At 45.1% G+C, this 21,230-nt stretch overlaps 1 protein-coding gene across 2 annotated transcripts in view; it reads right to left on the bottom strand.

The window, feature by feature from the left end:
- PRKCB (protein kinase C beta) overlaps window positions 1-21,230 on the bottom strand; it is a 799,526-nt gene that overhangs the window by 217,820 nt on the left and 560,476 nt on the right. For both annotated transcript variants that reach the window (XM_069209698.1, XM_069209697.1), the window contains exon 11: window positions 9,691-9,782. In XM_069209698.1, the coding sequence (XP_069065799.1) occupies window positions 9,691-9,782 (92 nt within the window). The remainder of the gene's footprint in view (window positions 1-9,690; window positions 9,783-21,230) is intronic.

The following is a 21,230-nucleotide window of genomic DNA, read 5'->3' on the forward strand; positions in this document are numbered from 1 at the left end:
TAACACAAACAAAAGTATCATATTCTGAAACTATCACACTAATTTAAAGCGGGGAAGATTAAATGATACACTTTCAGTAACTCGTCATTTTCACAACTTAAACAGCTCATAACGTAAAAATCTCCAGTTGCAAAATTCACTATCTCATATAGCAAAAACCACTTGTGGAACACGTAGAGGTAAGAATATATGTTGGGGGTAGACCGTGTTTCGGTGCAGTACAGGAATATGCAAACAGTTGGGGTAATTAAGGAGTAAGGTTTAAGGAGACTGCAAGGTATGGGGTTATTGATAGATCTAAGGTTTGAGAAAGAGTTAAGCGTAAGGTTATAGTACGATGGAGTTAGAAAGTTCAGTTGACTTTAGGAAAAGCTTTAAGGTAAGAGTCTGTGGACGAGGAGCAAATGTTTAAGGGTTACAATTGTGACATATTATTAAAAGTTACAAAGGCCACCAATTACCCTGAGACATCTGGGAGAGAGAAGTGATGGAACTCAACAAACAAACGCACTGGCTCGTGGCCACCTGCTCAGATTGTGACGTCACGCTACTCTAGCCCTCGGTACAGAGCCTGGATTGAGGTTCTTTCATTTTCCCAGGTGGTCAGGCTTCCTCGGGAACAGACTGCATGGCTTAAGGTTAGATTTTGGGTTAAAGAAAAAAAAAGGGTCATGGTTTGGTATGAAATAAGAAAATGGAAAACTGAAATTAAATCGGAATTTTTTAAAAAACATGGTTTGAGGCGCTTGAGAAAGTAATAATATTAAGAATCCATGATTTCCCACTTGGATTAAGACCTCAAAAAATCAAATAGAATCAAATGAAAAAGATGCAATAGCTCTTCAGCATGTGTATAAAACTGATTTTAGAATATTCTCCTGGCTTACAAAGAGACACAAACCACTTTCTTGCATCACTTTTGCAGCAACTTTGCTTCGTTTACATCTGGCCCTGGCTTTTTGTCATGTGACGGGATTTCCATAACCCTATACCTCGGAGACAACCTTAAATAAGCAGGATATATGGAGCACTTTGTGGAACTGAAGACAGAGAGGACCACAAAGGTTTCAAAGCCATTGGCCGATGCACGAGGCCTGTCCTGCACGGAAGTAACTGTTTCATCTCCTGCCGATGATTTACATTAGTCACCTGCATTTAACATGTCATAAGATGCAGGCTAGAGTACGCGCCATTCCTAGATCGGAAGAAATTTATCAGCCCCATAGTCAACACTTGGGTGGTCATTACGACTGTGGACCGCCACGGTGGAGGTTTCACTGCCGCGGCCCGGAGCTGCGGACCACCATATTGTGAGCACAGTGGTGTGGCAGCCGCCAGAAAGCCACAGCAATGCCAGGCCAGCCAGTGCGGGTGGCCTGCCGCAGCCGTCGGGGGCCTTCTCCGTCCTGTCGGCTTGACCAACACCGCCAGCCGTATTACGAGCATTCATACCGCCAGGGTTTTTGCGGCAGTCGCCCCCCACCAAAACCCTGGTGGTAACCCACCCGGTGACAGGAATTTGCATTCCTGTCACCGCTCCACACACACTCCGACACCTCCACACACCCGTACACACACACACACACCCCACATACATGCATGGCACCCCCCCCATTACAGTCGACCCGCCAACCTGACAGGGCCACACTGCAGCCACGTCGAGGGGGTCATCTGGATGGGGGAGATAGCAGCGATGGCCACTGCATACTTGACCATTACCGCTGGTGAAGATCGTCATGGGCCCCAGTACCCCATAGCAGCAACGCAATTCGATTGGACGATGCACAGCGGTGCAAACCACCACAAGTTCAATGCCGTACAGGGACCGCTGTGCACAAAAGTGCCACGTAATATGGTGGTTGGTGTTGGGCTGTTTTACGGCTGACTCCCCTTTGTGACTCGTGATGCGGTGGTCACTGTACCGCCAACACTGGGGGTCTGGTGGCGGGTTTATGCACAGCGATCCGGCCCAAAAAACACTGTTCTCGTAATGAGGGCCTTGGTCTTAAATCTAGGATGGGGTTTAGAGAAGGTATGACTGATGTCGACACTGTTACTCAACAAATACCCTCAAACAACAAATGTCCACACACAAGTGAAGCATTAGCATCCTAGACTGATAGAGCGGCCAACTTTGGAACTAGGGAACCAGGTTCTCTGCGTCTTCTCAGCATCCTGTGATTCTGGGCAAATCACTTAATTTGCCTGTGTCTACAAAAATAGGAATTTATGTGTCCTTTTGTAATGTAACTGGTGCTCATGTAAAACACTCTGATACCTTTGTGTAGTTTGCGGTATATAAAACGGCAAACAAATATAAAAGAAAAGCACTTACATCACAAAGGGGTGTCTAGAAAGGGCTAAACTGATTTTGCCTCTTAGACTTAAAGTCCGTAAATAAGCATCTGAAACTATAAAAGTAGTGGAAGTCTCAATATACAAAGGCCGTGCATTCCAAATGTTCTCACACTATGCCCCCCCCCTCCCTGAGCCCATGTACTGTCCTGGGGACCTCATCTCCTGGGACCAATTTGCCTGTCCAAGCCTTGGAGTAGCCTGGGGACCCCATCTTCCCAGGAAGGGAAGACTTTAGAGCTCCCACCCAGCAGAAGCAAGCAAAAAGGCTCCCTCTGATTGGGAGTTGAAAAGATTCTCCCTGTCCCTGAGAGCATTAGGATTGCTCAAAGAGAGAAAAGCTGCTCCCAGCCAGGCGGGAGCAAATCCGGATCCGACAGCACTCAAGGTTGCTGGCAGGTGAGCCGGTGAGGCCATGGGTCTCCCCTCCTGGCCCTCAAAGTTAAAGAAGTTGTTGGGTGCTCTAGGTGGGATCAGGACACCCAATTTAAAAAAAATGTAAAACAAACAAAAAAATAGAATGGACAGTTCCTGCATGGCCCTATTAAATAGGGCTGCTTGCAGGGAGCAAGTGGGGCTGAAGGATCCCTGCCCCCCGCAGACTCCCAAAAAAAGCTGTGGTTGTCCGAGGTGGGGCATGTCTTATGGCTGCACTACAGGGCTTGAAAAGTTTTTTAAAAGACTCTAAATACCTGTTAAATGTTGTTTTCACTTCAAATGCTTTAGCTAATGGTTATTGATAGACATTAGAAAGACCCCTTGAAAAAGATATATGGGCTGGTCTCGTATATATTGACTGCGACTTACATTAAAAAAAAAAACTGGAAGTTCACTGAAAACCAAAGATTAAAGTGAAGTTACAGTTGGGGACAATGTCAGTTGCATCTTTACATTTTAAACTAAATAAAACACTGAAATTCACCCGTTATAGTTAACTGATGTAACTCTAACTCGCATCACCGCCATGCACTATTTATACCCTCACATACTGCATCACTCATGGCATGTTCAATGACAGCATTGATAACATCATTGATGTGATGACATCTGAAATTATATCATTGATGAAAACTCTGCGTATGGTGGAAGTGGATTCTAAATCTGCGATGCACAAGTTGTAGTTACTTCTGGGCTCGAAATATAATTACTTCAGTTATTTATAACTGTAAATTTCAGTGGTTTTCTTTTTAGTTTAAAATGTTATGTTGCAATGGATGTTGTGCAAATTGTAGTTACTTCAGAACTCGAGTTATAGTTACTTCAGTTATCTATACCTGGTGAATTTCGGTGTTTTTTTTTTTTATGTTATGTTGCAACAGACGTCATCTAAATATAAAGTCACGTTAACCTTTGTTTTTTATATAAACTACCTTTGCAATACTGCAGCTCTCAATATTTGACCACAATACTTTTACAGGTTGATTTAAAATCTCAATATTTTGGCAGAATACCGAGCTCAGATTTAATTTCCTCCAGCATTGCACCACCCTCTCGTTAAGGATGTTTAGGATTGTTCTCAGACCCTCACAGATGACACTTGGCGCTTTTAGCCTTGAGTGGCTTCTAATGATAACCGAGGGTTGCACTTCTCAACTGGTAAAATCCACCAGCAACCAGACAGTGTAATTTAAGACAGACTTGATCAGTTCCAACAACACGTTCTCTACATGTTAACCTTCTTCCAAGAAATCAATACAATGTGTCAGCTTATCCCACAGGCCTCTGCTTTATGTGGGGATGAGGGTGCCTAATTGGCTGTGTGGAGTTAGTACAAGGGATCTTCCTTCCCGACCATCCATCTTCTGCCTGGAGAAGAGCATGCACTGGATTCCCCCGGCTATGACCACAACTCCACGGTCAAGGGCAGAGTGACTACTAAAAACAGGAAAAACAGTAAAAACCGTACTGTAATTTATTTTCAGTAAAGGCAGGTAGGATAAGATAAACGCAGTGGGGATCGAGCTCTGTAATCACTGCACATATTTGCCTAAAATTAGAACAGTGGGAGAAGAAGGACAAAGGTCTCCATTTAGAAGCACTCGGTTTCCTCAGTCTGTGCAAGAGTAAACCCTACCATTATGTTGCACTTGGGAATCACCCAGAAAAGGCTAACGTATAATTAGTGGGCTCTATCTGGACAAAGGCGGAATTATGTACACTCTCTGGGTTCAAATTGTATTTAATCACATGCTTAGAATCAACTTCTTTATAGTTTTACACATTTGGTTTCACAGAAGGTATACTAATGCCTTTCTTGAAATGTAATCCCAGAAGAGGTTGCGAAGAATGACTTTGACATCGAAACATTCCTCGATGCCGAGTGCTCTCTTGATGCTCAGAAGCCTCCAAATATCAGTAGCACTGAAAACTGAAAGGCTTCTTAATGCCGACATTTCTAAAGGGTTTGCGTGTTGGGCGGAACTTGCCCTCAAAGGTCTTGGCCGCGACAGAACCAAACATCTTGAAATGCTAGATGAAGTAAAGGAAAGTCAATGGTACAGATATTCATGGTCGAAGATGAAGAAATGTATTTTGAGCTGTTGCTACCTAAGGTACCTGTGTACAAGCTAGGAGGACTTTACAGGTGGCTGCTACATATGCTTCAATTGAACTCTTTATTGGTTTTACAGCTCAACCTCTTTTTAGGTCTGGCTTCACAGCTCAGCGGTCTACAAGGTGTATTTTAACCAGTTATTTAAAAGAGACATAGATGGGTTGTTGCCTCCACACAGAAAAGTATTATTCTCTCACCTCATGTAATTGTCAATTTGATTTATAATTCCACCTTCCATGAAGTGCTTCCCTTTGAATGCATGAGGGACTTTTTTACATCTGAAAAGAGCACTCAATCTGGATGCAGTTTGTCATATTCAATTCTTTATCTCTCATACGCATTCTATACAGAATGCAATCAATTGCTAAAATGTTTTTCCCCTGCATTTGCTAAGCCACAAGGGCAAGCTTTAATGTGATATAACGCATTTACGTATGCAACAAATGTGAACGGCATTTGTGAATGCCTGTGTTTATGTACATTGGCATAATAAAGCTTGGCCAATTGGCTTTGCAATGTCCGTTTAATATTTTGTTACGCCACTATTATATGGTGTCTGTACACCTCCAAAGAGTTCATAGCCTTGCAATTGAACGAAAAGAACTATGGGTCTGGTTCACAAATGAAGCCTACACTTTTGAGTAAGAGTACACTTTTGTAATTCAGAAATTCCAATAGTAAACTTATTACTAAAGTGCACGTTGCATGTCTTCAGCCCTTGAGATTGTAACTGGTTTACTCTGTGTGGTTGGGTGATGCCCCTTCCTATACCCCTCCCTGGCCCCACCTAACCCGCTCTCCCTTCTTCCTAGTCCCATCCTGCTTGTAGTGAGTGTGCCCCTTCTTAAAGTTCCTCCCCAGTGTCCCTCCCACATACACTACTAAAACTTCACTTATGTGTGGAGAGACTCCACAGTCATGGAGGAGAACTCAGCTCACTTAAGTGTAAGTAACACAAAGGCGTAAATATCTGCACATCGCTTGTGAATTGCAATTTGTAGTACACTTTGTAGTACAACAAAACATATTACAAAGTGCAGTTTGTATCCTAACATGGAGCTGGCTATAGTCTAGGTGCAATGAATTGTTCCAGAAAGAAGGAGGCACAACTAAAAAAGGCTTTGCTGCCCCTTGTGCTGTCTGAATCGCCGAGGGTGACTGGTCAAAACAGGACACCATCTTCTTCACTTTAAGTTCAGTTTTAAATGTTTTAATCAGAAATGGGGCATTTCTATAAAACATGCCAGTTAGAAAAGGCAACTTCATATCAAGTGATTTAAAACATATCCTTTAGTGATAAAATGCATCAACTTCCCATGATCATCATACTATATAACAGTTTTCAATTAGTCATAAAAATTACAGTTTGTACAAGTCAAACACCCAAAAGGTGATGGGAGGAATGCTTGCAATAGGTCTAACCACTGGCAATCACATGAGTAGCATTCCATTGTTCTTTGGTCCACCACGCTACCTCAGTTTAGACCCAGCCTCATGCAAATCAGTCTTGACCCTGCTCCAAAAGGAACAGCTAAACCAGAACTGCCAGGCCAGGTCCTTTCTTAACTGGAACAATAACAACCATAGGCATGTTTTGGCCGTATCATGGTTTTTCAGTCAGGTGTAGCTTAATTCCAGTGACACAGTGAGCATGTGAACCCCATATGGGCACGCCTAGAGAACTGGTCCTGGGTTGCTTGTGTTCCAGTTCAGGGAGGCCTTGGGCTTGACTCTTCCCAACGGAGCAAGGTCAGGACTGATTTGCATATGGCTGGGTTCAAATGAGGTGTCATCATGTCAAAATAATGATCGTCTAGGATGCAGGCCCTGAGCAGTTACCCATAGCTGAGATTAATTCAAGCATTCCATCCATCACTTGTTTCTATACTTCAGTGTAATTCCCTAAGTGGGACGGGTATGCCCAAACGTGCGTCCAGTGCACCCTCTGCCACTGGAACTAAGCTGTACCTGGCTGTTGAGCCCGAATAGGAGTGAAACCAGACCTGAATTGCTTTTGCTTCGATTCAGGGAGGACCTAGCCTGGCAGTTGAAGTTAGACTGTTCCCACTGGAGCAAAGACAAGACTCATTTGCATATGGTTGTATCCAAACTGAGGTCGCATGGTGTGCAAAAAAACGATAGACTGGGATGTGGCCCTGAGCAATTACCAACGTCTGAGATTAATTCAAGCATTCCATCTGTCAATTGTTTGTGTACTTCAGTTTACAAAAGTGACAGGCATGCCTGCTCTTGTATAGATAATATGGGCCTCATTACAACCCTGGCTGTCAAAGACCGCCAGGGCTGTTTTGGCGATTGCACCGCCAACAGACTGGCGGTGCAATCTTGCCTATTACGTCGCACTGCCGAGACCGGCAGTTTACCGCCATGGCTGTACCACCGGTTTTAATCCTCCAAGACAGCGCTGCTTGCAGCGCTGCAAAGGGGATTACGAGTCCCCTTCCCGCCAGCCTATCCATGGCGGTAGAGACCGCCATGGAAAGGCTGGCGGGAAGGGGAGTCGCGGGGCCCCTGGGGGACCCTGCACTGCCCATACACTTGGCATGGGCAGTGCAGGGGCCCCCAGGCACAACCCCACACTGATTTTCACTGTCTGCACAGCAGACAGTGAAAAGCCCGATGGGTGCAGCTACACCCGTCGCACGGCCGCAACACAGCCGGCTCCATTAGGAGCCGGCTCCCATGTTGTGGCCGAGATCCCCGCCGGCCCAGCGGGCATGTCAAAATGGGCACAGCGGGAGGGTGGCCACACGGCGGTTACACTGCCCGCCAAGGTTGTAATGAGGCCCTATATGTCTTGCCTCAGAATCCAAGCTCTCAATCTATAGCTACTGATGCACACTCACAGACAAGGAGTTCTGTACTTTTAGAACGTTGAAGTGTCTCCTTCCTGAATCCCACTTTACAATATTTGTTGTTTACAATGTTTATAATTTAAAGGCTTATTGAAATGTATACAGGGTAGCTCAGCGAGTTAAACAATCACTACTGAAACATGCAGAAATTGAACGGTCACAAGCTGGATTCCCGGCAAGGCTGGTTCGGCTTGCCATCCCTCTGAGGCCACTTAACTCAGAATCATTAAACTGGGTAGCAGAAACATCTGTTATTCAAAGTACCCAGGAAAAGGGAGAAGTGCACCATATAAAAACCAAGGTGGTTTTATTAATAATGCTGCCAAAGTTACAGCTTCGTGTACCACAATACCAGGGATTATCTCGGAACAAAATTCTGGCTAGGGAGAGTTCCCAGACGAAAATGTATATTTAGCTTTCTCAAATATGCCATATTACCTGGTAAGATAGGTCTCATAGCCCACTGTTGCCTATGTCCGAGCTCATATAATACCCTCTGTGCTATTGCTAATAGGACCAATTTGTCTGCGTAGAGTCAACATAGGGACATGGGGACAATGCTAATGGCGCAGTCCCCATTACACCCTTTTAAATATTGATCCATGTTGTTGCTATAGACATTAAAGCTTGTTGTTGGCAGGAGGCAGCCTTTTCTTAACCCCTGACAACTTTAAAGGATCTTGTTTATTCATTTTTGACACCAACTTCTGCAAGAAGGTTCGCAAACACAACAAACTGTACCTTATTGGAAACCAGATCAGAAAAAAGAAACTAGAGCAACGGGCAAAGCAAAAAACATACAAACTCAAATCGGTGAGCACTTATAACCACAGCCACCAACACATTTAGCACAACTTCAATCAACCACAAACTGAGGGTAACAAGAAAGAAATAATCTTTTACAACATAGTTAGGGGATACAAACAGGCCAAAGATGAAGCCAAAATTCATTCTGCCAGAGATGTATTCCTGTTCTCTGTACCTTTCAAACCTTTGGCAGCTAGGGACAAGGCACCAAAGTAAGGCCATGTCCCACAGATCCTCGCTGCTGCTGACAATTACTGGGTTTTGTAGGAGCAAGCTTGAGCTAGAAGATTGAGGTACAATCCTTGAACGTAGTGTTAAAATTGTGTTGGTGATTTGAAAAGTTCATTGAGTAATACTTGTGACAGAAGCTACAAAAGTGAGTGAGACACGATAGTGTTGTCCAACCCAACTTTTTCGATGGTGAGAAGATGCAGTCTTTGAACAGCTTACAGAAAACGTGTCATGGAGTGATAAAGATCTGAAAAGTCTCACATGTGATTTTTCATAGGGTGGGAACCACTCATGCCAGGGGTGCCCTTGCTATGTTTGTAAACATGCATTTTATTAAGCATGTAATTTGCGTGTGCTTGTATTGCACATGTAATTCTGGTACATGATGCCCTGACCTACAGATGAGACCACTGCTACTTTAACAGACTTGGGGTATTTTAAAACCCCTGGAGGTGCTCTCACACCTCCCAAGAGTGCAGCCCCTAGATGTCGCTGAATGTCACTCAGGGATGCATTTCAGAAGATTGCAGTAACAACGTTGACTACTGCAATATCGCTTACAACAGTAAATACTTATGTATGTGCATTGAAGTAAAGGAAAAGATAACTGAGAGTGCGGTGAGTGAGGAACAACAACACTTAACCAAGGCAAGAAGCCTCCAGGTGCACGATCACAATGTATGGTCGACTGTGTCCAATGTTCAAGCAGGTCCAACTGGACCTCAGCGCTGATGCTTGGGACATCAGAGTCCATTTTAAGATCATTAAGTCCCAACAGACATCCTGAGGAGACTTAAAAGCCCAACCCAAAGCGAAATGTGGGTAAAAAAGAGGGCATAATAGTGGATGTAAATAGCCAATACTTACACTGCATGAGGCTCCTTAAATCGGCCAACCTGCTGGATCTGGTACATGAGATCGCCTCCATTCACAAACTCCATCACAAAGTACAATCGATCCTGAGCAGAAAAGGAAACAAAAGGAAGAGATTATCTCCCCAAACACCTTTTGAGATCAATCTGCAAAAAGCAACAATTTCTAGGCAGTCAGTGGTGTGCATAGAGTGAATGGCGGTGGTACACCGATGCAGAACTGAACCTGGCAGAGAAGACTGGAGATACCCAAACCCTTGTCACAACCAAACTCATTCTTCATAATCTCATCTAAACCATGTCCAGACAACATTAAGGAGTACCAAGACTGACGGCCACTGATTATGTGTGCACGAAGATTTATTAGTCAATACATCTCACAGAAGATCTCAAGCGGTGTTCTGTACCGTTCCCTCTGTCACTGTGAGACTCCGTAAGACTTGCACGCTTGTGAGCTAGATGCAATAAGCTAATACACTTCTGAGGTCCTGAAAGAGATCAGATTAGCATAGTTGCATCCAATTTGGGCTCAAACAGGATCACACAGAAAGCTGCTTTGAATGGTATGAAATGTGCAAGACGTACCATGTATGAACCTCTTGGAAAGCATGTTTGCATTGGAGAGCGGGTCTCCGAACTTTCTTTCTTGTAACTACCTGTGTTCAACAAACATCATCCTGAGATGCCAATATTGTTAGTGTTGTAACAGTGCGCACATCAGACAAGTTTATATGAGTGGCCACCCCGTGCAACACTACCAGCAACGATGACTCTCCCTGCATCAATTGGGGCGGCCACCAGTAATGCAACAGAAGGTTTGCATTTTGGAATGCCTTGACATGGATAATACATAACAGCCTTAAATGCATCACTAAGTGGTAATATTCATAATATGTATCCTCAGTGTAAGTTGAGTTAGCACTAAAATATCAGTTTTGAACATATTTTGGAAATTCAACATTTTCTTCAAAACATCATTCTATGAGTTCCGAAAATACCCACATTTTCTCAAATACACATAATACAGTTGTCGATTTCCAATTTGTTTCGGTGGGTCGGGCTGACAAGTTTTTTTTTTTAACTATAAAGTCCCAGTAGAAGCCGCTGAAGGATTGCAAAGGAAACAGCAGAGGAAATGTTCCCCAGCTGGAGCAAAGCAATTTAATGCAGAACACCCAGTTTGATATTTAACTATTTATTTCACACAATAAATGTTCCATAAAACGCTCAGTATAGAAAATCACATTTGATACAATATTGCTACAATTTAAAAATATAGAGTTTAGCAATAGCAAATAAACATCAACAGCTGCCTAAGATAAAGTGCAAATGATTCTCTTTTCTGAGCAAATGTCCCGAGGGGAACAAGGAAAACATGGACTGCAGAAAAAAACTAAATCAATTCCGAGTGCCTTTTCCTGCAAATCCAGGCACTTCCGTATATCATCCTCAGTACAGAACTAAGGACCTATTTAGATCTCGGCGGATGGAATATTCTGTCACAAATTAGATGGATATCCCACCCGCTGTATTACGATCTTCAAAAGATATAATGGGATCAAGATATGGCGGACGGGACAGCCATCACGTTTGTGACTGAGTATTCCCCGTCGCCAAGATATAAAACTACATTTTTAATAGATCAGTCTTTTTACATATGTAAAGTGCATCTTTCCATAACCTGACATGAAGCTTTATCGAGAAATGTTTCAGCCAGGCTTTTCATAAATTGATATAGAAGGGACACAGTGAGATAAAATAAGTTTAATCTTCAAGTACTCCAGAGAAAATCGCAAGAGATGTCAGCGAACCGTCTTGATTTGATACTCTTAACTGGTGATGCACTCTAATGAAATCTTAAATATAAATTACACATAGGAGCTGAATCATGTTGTCCGAATACATATCTTGACTAAGCTACTGTGAAACAGATGACTGTTGCTTGGGGATCTGAGATGCAATATGATTACATCCTTCAAAAGAGAGTATTTCCAAAATGTAGTCTTTATGAGTTGAATGTCAGCTTTGTTAATCCCAGTAGATTCAGCCGATGACTCTCTCCAGGTGTTAGTGACTCCAATGGAAGAGTGCTGCCGGCATACGAGCACCTGGTAACATCTGGACAACGATGCAGCTTTTGAGGTTGTTACCCCATCTGCAGCGAGAGCCAGTTCAGTGGTTCATTATGGATGAAATGCCGTCACTGCTCTACTCCCCCCACCCATTTCACTCTCTTCTTCTCATTGGGCCCCTCTTGCTCGCCGTAAGTCTTCCTAATGTCTCCCCGTGTTTGCATCCATTGGTCTCATTCCCCCGTCTCCTTACTCCTCCCTCTCCTGCCATCTCCCATGTCTCTTCTCTTTGTAACCCGAAAATTAGCATTGAGGTGGTCTCCACAGGTTTTCTGTAAGCTATTTTCAGCAGAATAACAAACTACAGTTTAATTAAGATGGATTGAGTAATTAGACTCCTGACAGTGAAAACTTTGCGGTTTCTAAGGAACGCTTTGAGGCCATTAGGACGATAATTTAAGGCGCATTAGAGGGCATTCCCAATGCAGAAGCCCCATCCTGATGCCCTAGAGAGCTTGCTTCAATCCAGCAAATGGGAAGTCAATTTAACCATGCTTCACAAGATGGCCACTTTGGCCAATGCACACAAGAAGGGTAACGTATAATGAACCACTGTCAGGACAGCAGTCTGAGATGCACAGTCGCACAGAGGTGTGGCAGGACGAATAGCTGTTAATGCCACTGCGTGATTCTGTGCAAACCAGACACAGGGTGTCAGAGGATGCCAACGGATGTTTTTAATTTATACAGAGGGAACTTCAGTCTGGATAGATGGCAATATACTGGAAAGCCCGTATCCGACACCCAAAAAGGGTATGAGAAGATGTGATTTCCAGCATCTGATCCTGTCTAACCCACACACAAGGCATTGCAGGGCTGGCTGTCAATGTGCAACAATATGCCCTGCACGGTTACCCATGCACGCTTGAGTCGCACACAATTTAGCGACACAGGATCTCCAGAAAGCACAGTTTTCAATGCATGCACGGGACCTGTGCAACACCACAATGAAACAAGGGATCTGTAGAAGTTTCCTCACCAGGAACCCTGTGCTTTGCTTCAAACACTTACTCTGTGACCTGAAGCGTTGGAGATACTTGTGCATACAGGCTATACAATATCTAGATTGACAGTCATGTCTAAATGTTTGTGTTGCTTGGGTTAGTGTGCCCTCTTAGGCACCATCCAGTGTACAGAGCACCAAGAGAACAAGTTGATGCCAGTGTCTGCTGGGTGCAATCTCATATCTTACCTTTTCTTGCATGCTTTAGTGATGAGCGTTGCCCGTTGGCTCATCTCCAGCTGTTTCGCATGATAGTCATGTCCAAGGTTACTCTTCAGTTTCGATGCAGTCCTTGTTGGACAACCAAGCTACAAGGCAGGTGCATGGCTATCCTTTTCCTCTCTCCCACAGAGACCTGGAATCACCTTGAAATGGTAACTGAGATTGGTGTCTCAGAGGAGGGCCTAATGCCAGCCTTCTTCAGATTTGCATACAGCTGGGTCTAATCTTGGGTGGCACTGTGGACAAAAGCACAGTGGGTTGGAATGCTTCCCCGAGCGTTTGCCAATGGTTACACGCATTGCAAGCATTTCACGCTTCACTTTTTGTGTGTTCAAAATTTTAATTACACCAGCGAAATCTGCATAATTTCCAAATTTCACATTACACAATTTCATGTAATTTTTTACATGCAGAAGACTCTTCTGTCACAATATTTTCTGACTGTACAAGCCTGCTGCTGGTGTCCGATGTACTTTTCTTTTTACGCAAATTGCACGCTTGTGTGAAAAAAGTTACCTGAGATATCAGCAAACCACATTTTGCTCCACAGGTATCATTTTGTGTAATTTTGTTACATTTTATAGAATTTCTTTAAAAATATGCAGTCTCGCACACCCACGCTGTTTATTCAACACAGTGCCCTGAAAACATTTTCAAGTCGCTGTTTTAGAACTCAGGAGTGGAGAAGGGGACGCATTGTGTTAAGTGGTGTTTGTATGCAGCGTGGGCGCGCCTGGCGCACTCCTGGCACGTCCAGGTGGCATTAGTATGCAGGCGAGAGAGTGGGGCTTAGCATCTCTCGAGAGATTGCTTGAGGGATGAGCCTGGAATTCTCTTGTGATGCTACACATGTGCGCAGCTAGCCACGCTGTGCATCAATCCTGCTCAGCCCGCGACCTCTATCCTCGCTGCGACAAAGCCACCATGAAACGACAACTGGCCACACTTGGGGATTCTAAGCAAGACGCCTTGGTGAAGCGGAGAGGGTGGGAGACGGCCCTTCATGTTCATTGCAGCAGACACCCTGGAATAGCAGAATGGCTTGCATGCAGAACCCGCCCCTGTGTGCGCGACGAAAGGTCAGTCCATTCCTGCAGCACCTGAGGAAATGAAGGAAGGCCAGACTGACTCCTCCATGCACCAAGTCCGATGCGGTAGGGCCTGGAAACACGTCGGAGAACCTTTGGCCTCTAGGACCCAGGGGAGCATCCTACTCAGGCGCCCAAGTCGCTTCATTACAGATTGCCTATCATCCCAGAGATCACAAGGACACCGACACTGTTCTGTGACATGACAACATCAAGTATTGCGCGCTGCTCTGCGACATCTGATATTGTGACATAGATCACTTTAAGCTACACTGTGACATCACATCCTGTGGTGTTGAACACTACATCCTGCTGTGGCCTTGCATATTGTGCTGTACATCACAGTCAGTGGCATCACATCCTGTAGTGTACAGCACTGCACACTGCTCCATGACCGTGTATTGCGCCACATATCACTCCATGCTGCTCTGTGACATCACATCCGGTAATGTAGAGCACTGCTCTCGGACATATTGTGCCGTAGGTCACTGTAGGAGGCTGGACTGGCTTGTAGTGAGTACCAAGGGGTACTGCACCTTGCACCAGGCCCAGTTATCCCTTATTAGTGTATAGGGTGTCTAGCAGCTTAGGCTGATAGATAATGGTAGCTTAGCAGAGCAGCTTAGGCTGAACTAGGAGACGTGTGAAGCTACTACAGTACCACTTAGTGTCATATGCACAATATCATAAGAAAACACAATACACAGTTATACTAAAAATAAAGGTACTTTATTTTTATGACAATATGCCAAAGTATCTTAGAGTGTACCCTCAGTGAGAGGATAGGAAATATACACAAGATATATATACACCATAGCAAAAATATGCAGTATAGTCTTAGAAAACAGTGCAAACAATGTATAGTTACAATAGGATGCAATGGGGAAACATAGGGATAGGGGCAACAAAAACCATATACTCCAAAAGTGGAATGCGAACCACGAATGGACCCCAAACCTATGTGACCTTGTAGAGGGTCGCTGGGACTATTAGAAAATAGTGAGAGTTAGCAAAATAACCCACCCCAAGACCCTGAAAAGTGAGTGCAAAGTGCACCAAAGTTCCCCTAAGGACAAAATAGTTGTGTTAGAGGGAGAATGCAAGGAAAACACAAATCAGCAATGCAACAACGATGGATTCCTGTCTGAAGGTACCTGTGGAACAAGGGGACCAAGTCCAAAAGTCACAAGCAGCTCGGAGATGGGCAGATGCCCAAGAAATGCCAGCGGTTGGTGCAAAGAAGCTCTTACTAGGCTGAAGAACTGTGAATACTGCAGGAACGACAAGGGCTAGAGACTTCCCCTTTGGAGGATGAATCCCCCACGCCTTGGAGAGTCGTGCAGAAGTGTTTTCCCGCCGGATGGACGCCAACAAGCCTTGCTACACGCAAATCGTGCGTTTGGCGTTTTTGGACGCTGCTGGGGCCCAGGAGGGACCAGGAGGTCGCAAATTGGACCTGCAGAGAGAGGGGACGTCGAGCAAGACAAGGAGCCCTCACTGAAGCAGGTAGCACCCGGAGAAGTGCCAGAAACAGGCACTACGAGGATGCGTGAAACGGTGCTCGCCGAAGTTGCACAAAGGAGTCCCACGTCGCCGGAGACCAACTTAGAAAGTCGTGCAATGCAGGTTAGAGTGCCGTGGACCCAGGCTTGGCTGTGCACGAAGGATTTCCGCCGGAAGTGCACAGGGGCCGGAGAAGCTTGCAAAGTCGCGGTTCCCAGCAATGCAGCCCAGCGAGGTGAGGCAAGGACTTACCTCCACCAAACTTGGGCTGAAGAGTCACTGGACTGTGGGGGTCACTTGGACGGTGTCGCTGGATTCGAGGGACCTCGCTCGTCGTGCTGAGAGGAGACCCAAGGGACCGGAGATGCAGCTTTTTGGTGCCTGCGGTTGCAGGGGGAAGATTCCGTCGACCCACGGGAGATTTCTTCGGAGCTTCTGGTGCAGAGAGGAGGCAGGCTACCCCCACAGCATGCACAAGCAGGAAAACAGTCGAGAAGGCGGCAGGATCAGCGTTACAGAGTTGCAGTAGTCGTCTTTGCTACTATGTTGCAGGTTTGCAGGCTTCCAGCGCGGTCAGCGGTCGATTCCTTATCAGAAGGTGAAGAGGGAGATGCAGAGGAACTCGGCTGAGCTCATGCATTCGTTATCTGAAGTTTCCCCAGAGACAGAGACCCTAAATAGCCAGAAAAGAGGGTTTGGCTACCTAGGAGAGAGGAAAGGCTACTAACACCTGAAGGAGCCTATCACAAGGAGTCTCTGACGTCACCTGGTGGCACTGGCCACTCAGAGCAGTCCAGTGTGCCAGCAGCACCTCTGTTTCCAAGATGGCAGAGGTCTGGAGCACACTGGAGGAGCTCTGGACACCTCCCAGGGGAGGTGCAGGTCAGGGGAGTGGTCACTCCCCTTTCCTTTGTCCAGTTTCACGCCAGAGCAGGGGCTAAGGGGTCCCTGAACCGGTGTAGACTGGCTTATGCAGAATTGGGCACATCTGTGCCCAACAAAGCATTTCCAGAGGCTGGGGGAGGCTACTCCTCCCCTGCCTTCACACCATTTTCCAAAGGGAGAGGGTGTCACACCCTCTCTCAGAGGAAGTTCTTTGTTCTGCCATCCTGGGCCAGGCCTGGCTGGACCCCAGGAGGGCAGATGCCTGTCTGAGGGGTTGGCAGCAGCAGCAGCTGCAGAGAAACCCCAGGAAGGGCAGTCTGGCAGTACCAGGGTCTGTGCTACAGACCACTGGGATCATGGAATTGTACCAACAATGCCAGGATGGCATAGAGGGGGCAATTCCATGATCATAGACATGTTACATGGCCATATTCGGAGTTACCATGGTGAAGCTACATATAGGTAGTGACCTATATGTAGTGCACGCGTGTAATGGTGTCCCCGCACTCACAAAGTTCAGTGAATTGGCTCTGAACAATGTGGGGGCCCCTTGGCTAGTGCCAGGGTGCCCTCACACTAAGTAACTTTGCACCTAACCTTTACCAGGTAAAGGTTAGACATATAGGTGACTTATAAGTTACTTAAGTGCAGTGTAAAATGGCTGTGAAATAACGTGGACGTTATTTCACTCAGGCTGCAGTGGCAGGCCTGTGTAAGAATTGTCAGAGCTCCCTATGGGTGGCAAAAGAAATGCTGCAGCCCATAGGGATCTCCTGGAACCCCAATACCCCGGGTACCTCAGTACCATATACTAGGGAATTATAAGGGTGTTCCAGTAAGCCAATGTTAATTGGTAAAAATGGTCACTAGCCTGTTAGTGACAATTTGAAAGTAATGAGAGAGCATAACCACTGAGGTTCTGGTTAGCAGAGCCTCAGTGAGACAGTTAGGCACCACACAGGGAACATATACATGCACACCTATGAGCACTGGGGCCCTGTGTGACAGGGTCCCAGTGACACATACATATAGGCCACAAACCTATGAGCACTGGGGTCCTGACTAGCAGGATCCCAGTGACACATAACAACCATACTGAAAACATGGTGTTTTCACTATGAGCACTGAGGCCTGGCTATCAGGATCCCAGTGAGACAGTGAAAACAGTGACAAACACCCTGACATACACTCACAAACAGGCCAAAAGTGGGGGTAACAAGGCTAGAAAGAGGCTACCTTCTCACACAACCCCCCCCCAAACGAAGGACAATAAGGCTAACCTTGGCCAGTTGAGACTTTATTGTCTAAGTGGTGATAAGTAGAGAGTAGCTCTGCAATAGACTGGTTACTCCCTTTATCATCCACTATATGGTTACTTCCCTGTGGGGATGTAAACCACCCTGTTTGAAGTTTTTTAGCTAAGCAACAATGTGAAGATGTATTTTCAGAGTTTCTATCAGTAAGTTTTAGTTTAGAGCAGTGAGAATTGTCCACTGAACCTATTTGTAGTGATGGAAATGCCAGACAGGGATGCTGTCTCAGAAAAGCCATAGCTGGGCAAAAACTTTGTCCATCTGGCTGGAAGAGAGAACAGGGATGCTGTTTCTCTTGAGTTGGAGCAGGGCAGGGATGCTGTCCTATGAGCTCCACACTAGGGCAGGGATGCTGTCCTAAGTGTTGTGAGGTAGTGCAGGGTTTCTGCACTAAAGTTTCTCTGGGAGGGTTGGAGGGATGCTCCATGTTAACTAAAATGGTGCTGTTTTTCTCACCAATGTTAGTTATCCCACAGAGAGGTACTTCCACCTCAGGGAGTCTAGCTTTGCCAGCTGATGATTCCCTTGGAACAGGTGCCACCCCAGGAGAGGTTTCTCCCACCACAGGAATAGTATCCTGAATGGTAGGGTGGTTAGGGGATACTGTGATACCCTTTTTACCTGTTGATGGAGAGGGATCCTGAGTTTTCAGGCCTTCTCTCCTTTGCTTTTTCATTTCACTTGAAATGAGAGGGAACAATTCCTCAGGGATGCCCAGCATGGCTGCATGGGCATAAAACTCTACATCAGCCCAACCTGAGGCCTCTAGGTCATTACCTAAGAGACAGTCTACAGGTAAGCTAGGTGATACCACCACCTGCTTAGGGCCAGTAACTCCACCCCAACTAAACTGAATTATAGCTAAGGGAAGAAACTTAGTGGAGTTATGGACATCAATAATCTTATATTGTTGTCCAATGATGTGTTGTTCAGGAGGCACTAGGTTTTCAGTCACCAAAGTGAAACTGGCACCTGTGTCCCTGTAGGCCAAGGCCTCAACACCATTTATTGAAACTGTCTGCCTGTACTTATCCATTGTAAGGGGACAAGCAGCCAGTGTGGCAAGGCCAATGCCACTAGGTGTGACAGAAACTGTCTTGGGACTGATTACATCAGTTTCCACTATGGACCCATAAGTGAACCCAACTACACCCTTTGCTTGACTGTTGCCAGCAGTCCCACCACTAGTACCACTACTGCTAGGGGCACTAGAGCTTGATGTATTAGTGGTGGTAGGCTCAGGGGGTTTACCTGGACAGGACTTATCCCCTGGCCTATGGCCTCTATTTTTACACACAAAGCACCAAGGCTTTTTAATGTGTGCAGGTTGGGAAGAAGAGGAAGAATTTGTTTTATCCCCACCCTCTGAAGAGTGTTTAAGATTTGAAGTGGGATCTTTGGTTTTACCCTTATCCCCATGCTTATCTTGAGATTTTTCACCATCTTTCTTCTTATTGCCATCTTTGTCACCCCCTGTATGAACTTTTCTGTTCACCCTTGTTCTGACCCATTTGTCTGCCTTCTTTCCCAATTCTTGGGGAGAGGTCAGATCAGAGTCTACCAGGTACTGGTGCAACAAATCAGACACACAATTATTAAGTATATGCTCTCTCAGGATTGTGTTATACAGGCTTTCATAATCAGTAACTTTACTGCCATGTAACCACCCCTCCAAGGCCTTCACTGAATGGTCAATGAAATCAACCCAGTCTTGTGAAGACTCCTTTTTGGTCTCTCTGAACTTTATCCTGTACTGTTCAGTGGTTAAGCCATAACCATCCAGGAGTGCATTCTTAAGAACTGTAAAATTATTGGCATCACTTTCTTTCACAGTAAGGAGTCTATCCCTACCCTTTCCACTAAATGATAGCCATAGGATAGCAGCCCACTGCTTTTGAGGGACATCCTGTACAGCACAGGCCCTCTCAAGTGCAGCAAACCACTTGTTAATGTCATCCCCCTCCTTATAAGGGGGAACTATCTTGTGCAGATTCCTGGAATCATGCTCTTTTGCAGGATGACTATGGGGAATACTGCTGCTGCCACCATGGGTATCTAAACCCAACTTCTGTCTTTCCCTCTCTATTTCTAAAGACTGTCTATCCAAATCCAGCTGTTGCTTCTTGAGCTTCAGTCTGGTTTGTTCCACTCTCAATCTATTGAGCTCCCTTTCTAACAATCTGTCATCAGGGTGGGTGGGAGGGACATTTCTAGATACAGAGGTATGATGGGAATGAACAGAAGGAGACCTGTCCCTTACAGAGGGCACCCTAACAGCTTGGCTACCAGCATAATGTGAGATCACATCCTCAGTATGGTGTGATTCAACCTCTGTACCAACTATGCTAGACTGTCTAGTAATGGGCAGGCTGAGAAGTTTCTTTCCTGAACCTTTTCCTGGGGGAGTCCCTGGATCAGATTGAGAACCATTAGCTACTTTTTCTACAGATTGGGCACTTATGGCCTTATCCTGTACTCTAAGCATATTAATTAACAGTTCTAAGGAAGGATTCTTCCCTACACTCAAACCTCTCTCTATGCAGAGACTCCTTGCTCCTTTCCAGCTAAGGTGATCATATGCAAGTTTGGACAGTTCAACTTTTTGGCCTGTGCCAGACATTTTTTAGAGAGAGTTAAAGTGATAGCAAAAGAGAAAAAAGTTTTCAGAACTTTTTGGAAAGACAGAAAAAAACTTTTTAAACTTTTAAGAACTTTTTGAAAGTTTAGAAGTACTTTTCCGCACTTAGAAAAGAGTGAAAAGAGGAAATGCAAAACTTTTTGGCTATGTGTATATACACTGACCTTGTTTTGTATATTTTTCTCTTATGAAAAGTACAATGACAAGAGTGGTAAGTAGTCTCAAAGCACTTATCCCACCACTGCACAACCAATGTAGGAGGCTGGACTGGCTTGTAGTGAGTACCAAGGGGTACTGCACCTTGCACCAGGCCCAGTTATCCCTTATTAGTGTATAGGGTGTCTAGCAGCTTAGGCTGATAGATAATGGTAGCTTAGCAGAGCAGCTTAGGCTGAACTAGGAGACGTGTGAAGCTACTACAGTACCACTTAGTGTCATATGCACAATATCATAAGAAAACACAATACACAGTTATACTAAAAATAAAGGTACTTTATTTTTATGACAATATGCCAAAGTATCTTAGAGTGTACCCTCAGTGAGAGGATAGGAAATATACACAAGATATATATACACCATAGCAAAAATATGCAGTATAGTCTTAGAAAACAGTGCAAACAATGTATAGTTACAATAGGATGCAATGGGGAAACATAGGGATAGGGGCAACAAAAACCATATACTCCAAAAGTGGAATGCGAACCACGAATGGACCCCAAACCTATGTGACCTTGTAGAGGGTCGCTGGGAC

The sequence above is a fragment of the Pleurodeles waltl genome, chromosome 10 (assembly GCF_031143425.1).
Source record: "Pleurodeles waltl isolate 20211129_DDA chromosome 10, aPleWal1.hap1.20221129, whole genome shotgun sequence".
NCBI lineage: Eukaryota > Metazoa > Chordata > Amphibia > Caudata > Salamandridae > Pleurodeles > Pleurodeles waltl.